General features: G+C 48.9%; 2 protein-coding genes across 2 annotated transcripts; both read left to right on the top strand.

The window, feature by feature from the left end:
- The first annotated feature begins 2,097 nt into the window (after nucleotides 1–2,097).
- On the top strand, nucleotides 2,098–5,663 carry LOC100192814 (uncharacterized). Its single transcript, NM_001367492.1, has 2 exons — nucleotides 2,098–2,427; nucleotides 5,378–5,663. Exon 1 carries the CDS (start codon nucleotides 2,228–2,230, stop codon nucleotides 2,396–2,398), a length of 171 nt encoding a protein of 56 aa, NP_001354421.1. The 5' UTR covers nucleotides 2,098–2,227; the 3' UTR covers nucleotides 2,399–2,427; nucleotides 5,378–5,663.
- Nucleotides 5,664–6,835: 1,172 nt separating this feature from the next.
- On the top strand, nucleotides 6,836–9,083 carry LOC100279724 (uncharacterized). The gene is given in 8 exon segments (NM_001152683.1): nucleotides 6,836–6,924; nucleotides 7,028–7,187; nucleotides 7,429–7,559; nucleotides 7,704–7,780; nucleotides 7,917–8,042; nucleotides 8,152–8,345; nucleotides 8,427–8,564; nucleotides 8,669–9,083. Coding segments are annotated over 8 exon segments (1,044 nt in total). The 5' UTR covers nucleotides 6,836–6,877; the 3' UTR covers nucleotides 8,840–9,083.
- Nucleotides 9,084–9,738: the final 655 nt, after the last annotated feature.

Below are 9,738 nucleotides of genomic sequence, written 5' to 3'. Positions count from 1 at the left end.
TTTGTTTTGTTGAAACATTCTGATGGCTCATAACTGTACCTTCAGTCTTAGCTCATCAAAATCATGTTTTTGACATTTATAGTCTATTGACCTTGATCTGACTTCATACAAGCTAATCAGAATGTGGAAACAGATGCTGGAATGTCACCACAAACAGTTCATCACGATCACATTAGCATACCACGTGAAAGACTCGACCTCGGCGCGTCAAGGTGAGCACCACCATCACCGCCAGGCAGCGATGCATCTGTGGAATGAGATGGACAACTTCTCCTCCAGCTTCAGAAACTGGGTCACCGCTCACAAATCGTACGTCGAGGCTCTCAACGCGTGGCTCCAGAAGTGCGTCCTGCAGCCGCCCCAGGACCAGTGCAGGCGCACACGCAAGGTCTCCTTCCCTCCTCGGCAGGTCGTCTCCCCTCCCATATTCATCCTTTTGCGGGGACTGGCTTGCCAGGACAAAACCTCTCCCTGCTAACGAGCTATGCAGATCCCTCAAAGACGTGATGCAGCTCCTCCGCGGCTCGTTCGAGCACTGCGGCAAGCAAAACAGGCCCAGAAGCGGTGAGTAGCGAGAGTGCGGGATGCTGGAGAACAGTAGCGAGCAGGAGGCGGCAGCTGAGTGGGAGTTGTGCAGCATCAGCTGAAGGGCTGCAGTCGAGACTGTCGGCGGTTCTTGACCGCCTGACAAAGTTCTTGGAGGCATCACTGAAGTGCTACGAGGAGCTCAAGCAGAACTACGAGATGGCCTATGCTGATTATAGGAGAGTTGGACCAAATGCTCGGCTTGCTTAGGATTGATGTTGGTTGTGGTGTGTGACTTCTTGATATCTCTGTTCTGGATGACAAATTCTCTAGTGTTTTGGTATATATTTTGTGAACAATCAGGTGATAGCACAATCTTTGGCCGAATATTACTGATCGAAGGGAACTACTCCAGTGACTGCAGGGGGAAGCTATATTGAGCAAAATTACGTAGAACAGTAACCTGGTCGTTAATGATGGACGACAGAGAGTAATCTGGAGGCATGCAGTGGTGGAATTCATGAAATTCATTGAATGATTGACCTGTCTGCTATACTAACCGCATCACTCATCGCGAGATGGCACGACTGATGGAGGCTAGAATGCCAAGTCGGGCGCGGTGGAAATGGAATGGAAGAGATCGTTGCGTGAGAGGAAAGGGAGAAGGTGAAGGGGAGACCGGGGAGTACCTTACGGATGAACTTGGGGGCACCGCCAGTGAAGCCAGATCTGAGTCGAGGAGGCGGCGGCTCACCTCCTTGGAGTAGGATTGCAGCGCCTCGATTCCCTCCTCCACGGAGGCGGCGGCGCCTCCCGCGGTGGCCACGGCGTCGAAGGTGCGGTGAGGAGGATTGAGGGAGTTTGTCCTATGCCATCGCTGCGCAACGGATTGGGCGCTATGTCCATTGGAATCACTGCGATCGTGGGGGCTGCAGTGGCCACGGCGGGATTTGCGGGATTGCCGCGTGCGGGCAGGAGGGCGGGCGTTAGGGCGGTTCGCCATGGTCGCGACTTGGTTTGCGGCGTGCAGGCGGGCTGTCCGGGGGCGGCTGCGGGGTTCCACGGATCGACCATGGCGGGCGGCAATGGTCGGGCGGGTGGTTCGCGGAGGCCGCGGCAGCTGCAGAGGCCTTAGCGGGATTGCCGTGTGCGGGCGGTCTGCGGTTTTCGTGGCTTTCGCGGAGGCTGCAGCTGTAGCATCCGCACAGCGGGATTGCGGTGTGGGGGGCGGGTGGTAGGGCGGTTCGTGGCGTTCGCGGATGGAGTTGCGGGTGGGCGGTATGGCGGGGTGTTTCGACGGCGAGATTTCCGGCGTGAGGCAGGCGAAGGCGGGCGCAGTGTTTTTGGAGGTCAGGGGCGGGGGCGGTCTACACTCTGCGCTTAATTGTTAGTAGAGATAGAGATTGCTGCTGTTGCTGATTTTATCGTCGTGTCATCGTCATTTTCGTTATTTTATTGGGTCCCTGATTTGTGTTATTGTTATGACGTTTTCTAGAAGGCCAATCGGGCCAATTTTACGGCGAACGACGGTAAGCAACCGGTCAACCCATTTGGGTCGGAGGCCCATTCGTCTCCGAAATCCAGAGTGGGACCTGAGCGTAAATAGAACCCGAGCCCCTCTCCGCCTCCCTCCCCGCCGCACAGCCTCCACAGCCCGAAACCCTCGCCGCCGATCGGTTTCGGAGAAGAGAAGCAAATCAAGATGTTTCTCGGCTCGCTCCCGCGGCGCCCGAGCAAGGAGGCTGCGTACAAGCAGCTGCGGTCGCACATCATCATCATGGCCTCCTGCGCCGCCGTCATCCGCGCCACCCCTTACATCCTCCATTTCCTCGCCCGCGACGGCGACATCCAGGAACTCAAGCTCGATCTGTAGGCCCGTCCGTTGCTTCCCCACCTCCAGAGGTGAGCTCCTCGTCCTTCTCTTCCCCTCAATAGGTTTCTGTCTTGTGGTGATTGATTGATCTCTGCAATTGCATGTAGTTCGCAGCGATTTTGTTTTGTATTCACGATAGATGAGCCGCGGTCGGTCATAGCTCATTACATGTTCTGGTGGAATGATCTGTTGACTTGAACTTGGTTAGATTCACCGTGTTTTGTTGGATTAATCAATGCGGCAATAGGTCATCATAGTTTAAATTCTGCGGTTCCAAGAAGAGTTGACCGGCTGAACTGCTGGATTCGGTGTTTTAGTTCACTGGTGGGTTTCATTAAGTTGGTGGTCTTGTTGAACTGTCTGTTGGTATTGTATTATTTAATGTTTATTACTCCTCTGCTTGAATTGTTAAGGCACTCCTAATGAAGAAACTAGGGTAGTTTTTATGTGTATTTATTATCCAGTCAGATAAGCATTTTGCTGATGCGGCAAAGATTTTTTTGAGGAGAGAGGAGAAAATAGAGAAACCGTTTCTACATCAAGAAACATAGTCTTCACGCGCATCAAAGGCACAAGGAATGATCCGTTCTACTATGGGCATGGTGACATCGTTTCTATTGGCCTTACTCAAATCATGGGCTCCTGTGACCTCCCTCCCTTCTGGTTAGATTGCCGCTGCCAAAATCCCCTTCCCACTCATGCTGGTATTGTGTCCGTCCATGCCTTTTCTCCTTGCTTCTGGATCTGGTGCTGCCGCAACTGATGCAGCTGATGTGCCAACACAGTCCGCTGTGCACGGAGTCACCCTTCCAATGCTGGTCTTCCTTGCAGCTCAAATTGTCTCCATCTGATCAGTGAACAAGCTCTGCCTATCCCCAGCCACTTACCAGATCAGCTCCTGCCTGACCTAGCTGCACCAAAATTCCATCGGTGTCATGATTCCAATTTCTGTGCAAGGATGAATTGACCAGCAAATGATAGAGTAGAGCAAGTTGAAAGATCATAGAAGCGTACTTTGGGTACAGATGAATCACTGGTATTCTGGCGGCCGGTGCTCCTAGATGCATGTTTTTTCCGTCGCTAGTGGTCTTAAATCTAAATGGTATGGTTCCAATATGCATGCTTTGGCTAGGATGTGTTCTGCACCTCTCCTAAGTTGTGACTCTAGTCTAGAGTAGCTCTGCTACTTGTTCGATTTGGTTACTGGAGAAACTGTTTCCCGTTCAGTTTATGAACGACCCACAATTGTTGTAACCAAATTTTTATGGTATATTTATGTTTTATCTGCACAAAATTAAAGCTTTGCTTCTCCCCTAATAATTTTTCTTTGAACAATTGAACAAACATGAAGCTCCTTTGCACTGAATTTTTCATATCCACAATGGTCAAGTCTAAACTCTTCCTTTAATATTATGATCTGATAACATGATGGCTGCAGATTCACAGTTGCTTGCCACAGCAGATTAATGTCTATGTGTTGTGCATGTATGAACTATGAAGTTATTAAGATTTTCTATGCATAAAAACTACTATGGAAATTATGCATTTGGAAGGTCTAAAGGAAAATTTATTGTGCTCAAACTGATAGAATCTACGGGTCGGGACTGCACCTAGAGCTTTACAAATGCAAAAAGCCAAAAACAGGTACCAGGTTCTCGATTCTATGTTTGCAGAACAACCTGGGCCATTGCTAGTACATCCTGGTTGTATGGTTGTATATCAGTGGGAAGTGGGAACTCATTCCTGTTTGATATGTTTCCTTTTTTTAATATAAAAACCTTGGTTCATATCATAAATTTGACTCTTCAATTGCCTTGAAACACAGTTTATCATCCAGAAATTTAATCTTATGTAATTACGTTTTTGGGTAATGTTTATTCTCCTGCTACCCATCTTGATATTGTCATGCAAGTGTGATATATTCTCTATGCGAGTGTAGCATTGAATTTGATGTGAAAATCTTGAGACTGGAATCTGGTTTGGTTACCATATTGAATACTTCTGTTTTTTTTGTCTATTTGGGGCTCTAAGTGGAAGGAGTATTTGAACATGCCTTGATGATCCATTGGTGAATTTTTAGCTATCATGCATTTTTGTTGGTGGTTTTTGTGTTTCTGGTAATAACTAGGTCTTGTGTAGAACAGGTTAACGGTAAACACACTACTTACAAGAAATAAATCACAGTCAAGAACCCATGTTGTAAGTTTCCAGATTGATATATCTGTGGGAATGCAAACCATCACCTGGACACAATCTGCCGAGCTGTAAAACAAGTTCCTCCGATTGTAGATACAAGTCTGTCGAAGTCAAACCTTTAAACCTTTGACTATGAATATCTAAATTTTGCATGGGTGTACAAGATAAATTTGGTATTGCTAGATTCTTTATGAATAATATATCCATAACATACAACTCTTTTCTATGTAAGGAAAAATATATTTTAAATTTCTAATGGATATTGACAGTCAAAGGATCACATCGTAGACCTTGTCGACAATGGACTTGTATTTTTGATCAGTTGAAGTATAACTTCTAACCTATTGGCTTGGCATTTAAACTTGCTGGTTTGTTCAAATATTCTGCCAAGTGCCAACTGGAAACATAAACTTGTTTTGCCATTGAGCCGCCTTCCCTGTCCTGATCATGGAACTGGCATAGTTTTGTTCTTTTGTGTTAAATTTATTTTTTTGTCCTGGTTGGAATTGGCAGATAACCAGGATAATCTTTAGCTGGGGCAGATTCCTCTTGCTCTGTGTTTAGAAATTAGAATTATAATAAATTGATACTAAAAGTTTATATGGTTTCATTTTATAGTAAATGAGAATATGCTGTTGGTTTTTTTACTGTTTTTTTTTTTGCAAATTTGCTACACAGTTATAATTTATACGGGGATCATTTATCCCACCCCCTTTATTTGAAAAGTTCGTTCTCGTGTTTGCAACCACTTACTGATATTATTATTTTTTTGGTTTCTGTTAGGTGCTACAAAGGCAACCGTTAGTTCGAGGCCACTGCAAGGTACTATGGAGTTAGTGGCTACAGTGCCTGCTTAAGTTTCTTTGTTGTTCCAAGTTTAGTGACAAAACTGACAATGGTGTAGCAACTGGGTTGTGCTGCGACCAGTATTTCGTTTTTGCCTACCTGTATGGTCTAGTCTTTGTTTGCACTGGTGGATTTGCAGAGATGTTATCATTCAACAATGTTCTGTGGTCAGTTGCAATTGTCCTTATGCTCTGTGAATAATGCTTGGACTGCCGACTGTGTATGATTTGGTTTCGGCTTGAACTTTGTTGTGTGTCAAGCTATTCCTAGGCGATGCTTGATTATATCCACGAGATGCAGCAGACAGTGCTGAGGTCATCGATGGTATCACAAGGAAGGATGATTCTTGTGACATGCTCGCGTTCTGGGTTCAAGTCGGCTCGCAGCGGACTGGAATCTGAATGCAAAGCAGGCTGGCGCACGAGCCTGATTCGGCTGGCGGCCTAGTCGAAGCCGGCCACTGCCGTTTACCAATTGTCATGTGCCGTCCTGGCACTCGTGGCCACAACACAGTACGACTCCGTTGACATTGGGAGTTAGAAGGACGGGCAACCAAATGAGCAACGGAAACCATTTTATTTGCTCTGACTGGGACATCATCCAACAAGGGACGACGGATGATTCAAGCGCTTTTACTCGATCGTCATTTGACTGGAACGTCTCTGGGGAATGGACCAGATGCTTCCCCCCCCCCCCCCCCCCCCCCCCCCCCCCTTTTTTTTGTAGGATTCATTCAAGAAGGCCATTGGGTCACCAATCTGTAGAATTCACAGTTCACAAAGGCCATCATCACCTAGCCGTTGAATCTGGTGGCTTCATGAAGGGTCCAGCATGTTCCCGAGAGGAGCTTCTGCTTCTCAATCACAAGTGACAAGTCCATGGCCAGCCAAGGTTTCTTGCACTGCCTTCCCTTTCCTTACTTCACCACCAAACCAAACGTGCCAAACTGCAGAATAGCAGCTTCCTGGCCCCTATTCCTCTACGCAGTCTCTTTCGCATTTCCCCTAATAACACATGGACTGCTGTAGCCGCCTTCTAATGACGGGAAGACAGACGAGATCCCGTCGACGTCACATCAAGGAGGATGTGCAGTACTGCGTACCTAACAATCAAAAATCCAGCTGGCCCCAAATGGCTGGTTCTTGGCTACTCCACCTGTCGCCGTTTCGTAGCGCTTTGAAAATTTTCCCTTCTCAAGAGCACATGGGAAACAGTACACATGAACGCTCAAAAGCCGCAGAGAAATTTCGGAGGCCAGTAGTATTCGTATCGAAATCCGATAGGTCCTCTCTGTGGCTGAAACCTGGAAGTAACCCTCGACCGTTCGAACACAACACAGCTGTATAAAAAAAAAGGGCTCCTTTGCTATCTCCTCCACGCTAGATCGATGATCAGGAACGTACAAAGGGTTCAGTTCAGTTTTCAGTGAGTCGGCATATGGGCAACTGCAGCAGCAGCAGCGGCTTCTTCTCTCTTCCGAAACGGTACCTCTCATCTCAACTTTGCAAACATTTCTCTCTCTCTCTCTCTTTTCCCCCCGTATGATATGATTCTTCTGCGTCTCTTGATTGGCACACAACATTGCAGGGGAAGCAAGCTACTCAAACTCAACAATGGCATGGTCTCGGTCGACGATGAGGGTGGGACTCACGAAGGGATAAAGACCATTCCGGTGCAGAGAGCCTGCGAGTTCACCACGAACTCCGTGCTCTGCGTCTGCATCGTCACTTGGAACATGAACAGCAAGGTACATATATATATATATATATATATATATATATATATATATATATATATATATATATATATATATATATATATATATATATATATATATATATATATATATATATATATATATATATATATAATCGTGACGACTCGGTCCATCGTCTCTCCTCTCGACGTCGACGCGCGGTGTGATGTTTCCAATGCAACCCACGTTGACTCGATCTCGATGCGTGTTGTGTTCTGCTGACTGGCGAAAGATGTCCGCGGAAGATGTGGCGAAGCTGGTGAGCTCCGACAGGAAGTTCGATCTGCTGGTCGTCGGGCTGCAGGAGGCGCCGAAGCCAGACGTTTCAAGGGTCCTGCAGGAGGCGTTGGCGGGGACACACGTGTAAGGAGCCAGTAGAGTGGACCTCTCTCTCTCTCTCTCTCTGTATCTACTCTCGTCGTCTCTTCCATTGATCATCATCTCAGAGGGGCTGTTTCCACTGCACAACATTCTCATGAGGTTTGATGTCCATGATGAAACCTGCAGGCTGTTGGGTCAGAAGAGCATGCAGTCTCTCCGGATGCTTCTTTTCGGTTCAAGGAGCTCGGAGAAGTACATCAGAGGTGACTGTGAACTTGATCGTCATAGTTTTTCTTAGACGACGACTGCTTATAGTGCATCTTTCTTCGTCAGTCAAATTAGTATTTTTTTGTTGTTGTCTTCGTTGCCCCAGTCTGTTCAGTTCTTTGTTTTGGACAGAGATGAAGGTGGACAAACACGCGGTTGGGGGTTGCGGGGGTATCATCGGGAGGAAGAAAGGAGCGGTGGCCATGTACATCAACTTCAGCGGGATCCGGATGGTCTTCGTGTCCTGCCATCTTGCAGGTTAATTAGTTTTCAATCGCCAGGCCATGCTTTTTTCGATCGTCAGGGGGGGTATCTTGCAGGTTAGTTGCCATCTCGAAGTAACAAAGGTGTAATAAAAAACCCGCAGCTCACGAGCACAAGGTGGAGAAGAGGAACGCGGAGTTCCAGCACATCTCGCAGTCGCTCTTCGCCAGGTACGGCGCGCCGACGCCGTACGCGCAGTCTGCCGACATAACGGTGTGGCTGGGCGACCTCAACTACAGGCTCCAAGGGATAAGCTCGACACCGGCGAGGAAGATGATCGAGGAGAACCGCCAGAGCGTGAGTGCCTTGCTGTTCTTTCTGAGGAAGATGATCAGCGTCTCATATGTTTCTAAGTTCTTTCTGTTCTTGCATTATCAGAAGCTAAGAGGCAGAGACCAGCTGCTGCAAGAGGCCGAGAAGGGCCAGGTGTTCAGCGGCTACTGCGAGGGGACGCTGTCGTTTAAGCCCACGTACAAGTACGACGTCGGGGGCAGCGTCTACGACACCAGCTACAAGGTATATATATCTTTGATCCAACTAAACATCACTTGCAGATAGACGACCCCAGCTTTTTGTGCTGCTTGTGATCGATCCATCCATCGGGTTGTTCACCTGTGCAGGTACGAGTGCCTTCGTGGACGGACAGGATACTGTTCAAGGTTGGCCAGTCTTCAGGCCTGGATGCAGTGCTGAGCTCGTACGAATCACTCGACTGTGTCCGGAGCTCCGACCACAAGCCTGTGAAGGCGCATCTCTGTCTCAAAGTACGCAGTGATGGTGATGCTGACTGATATCCAGTACTGGCGGTTACTTCTGCCGATTAACATGACATGCTACGATGAAAATGTTCTAGTTTGGAATGGTGATTATACTCTAGTATATTTTATAACATGGCGCTCGATCTTAGCTTGTGGGCCAATTGTTTCAGAACGTGCCATTCTTTCTTATTCTATTTTCTCCCCTTTTGTTTCTCCTTGTACAACTATGGCTATCTATACTACTTATTAAGGCTCTAAGGGTAGCCTGCCTTTTTTCGTTCTGCCATCCGTGAATCTGGACCGTTCGCTTCATCCAGGGCGATCTAACCGTGCTCCGCCCCCTCCCTCGTCCCAGCCGTCCCTGACTTTGGCAACCACCCCGCCCCCATCCATCGCCGTGCAGGCACCGCCCCGCTCACCCTTCGGCGGCGTCGCCAACGAGGCCTATCCACCGCTCCGCTCCTCCCCCAGTACCTAGATCCCCCCACACTCGCCGACGACGATGAGCGTCGCACCCCTCGGCGGCCAGATCCACGTCTCACAAGTACACCGCCGGTGGAGAAGCTGTTGGCGCCCCCGCCCGGTGCCCAGATCCCACGCCCCACCCCACACCACCATCGACGACGACGAGCGCGCCGCACTCCCCCGGTGCCTAGCTCTCGTCGTAACGTAACCGCCGCTCCTGCTCCTGGTGCTCGGTCGATGCACGCAGCGTAGCAACCGGCGGCGAGAAGAATTGCATGCTTCCCTCCCTCGCGGCGCTCGCGGCCGTTCATGCCCTGCAGGAAAAGAGCCGCCTCCTTCCCGGATCCCGCCGCCACTCGCCGGAGATGGGAGGCTCCCGCTGGCTGTTCCACTTCCTGTTCGTCTCCGTGCTGCTGCACGTCGTCCGGTCCCTAGAGTCCCAGGCGTGCCACCCCGCCGACCTGAGG

The sequence above is a fragment of the Zea mays genome, chromosome 1 (assembly GCF_902167145.1).
Source record: "Zea mays cultivar B73 chromosome 1, Zm-B73-REFERENCE-NAM-5.0, whole genome shotgun sequence".
NCBI lineage: Eukaryota > Viridiplantae > Streptophyta > Magnoliopsida > Poales > Poaceae > Zea > Zea mays.
Note: the sequence above shows the minus strand (reverse complement) of the source record. Positions and strands in the feature narration are given on the sequence as shown.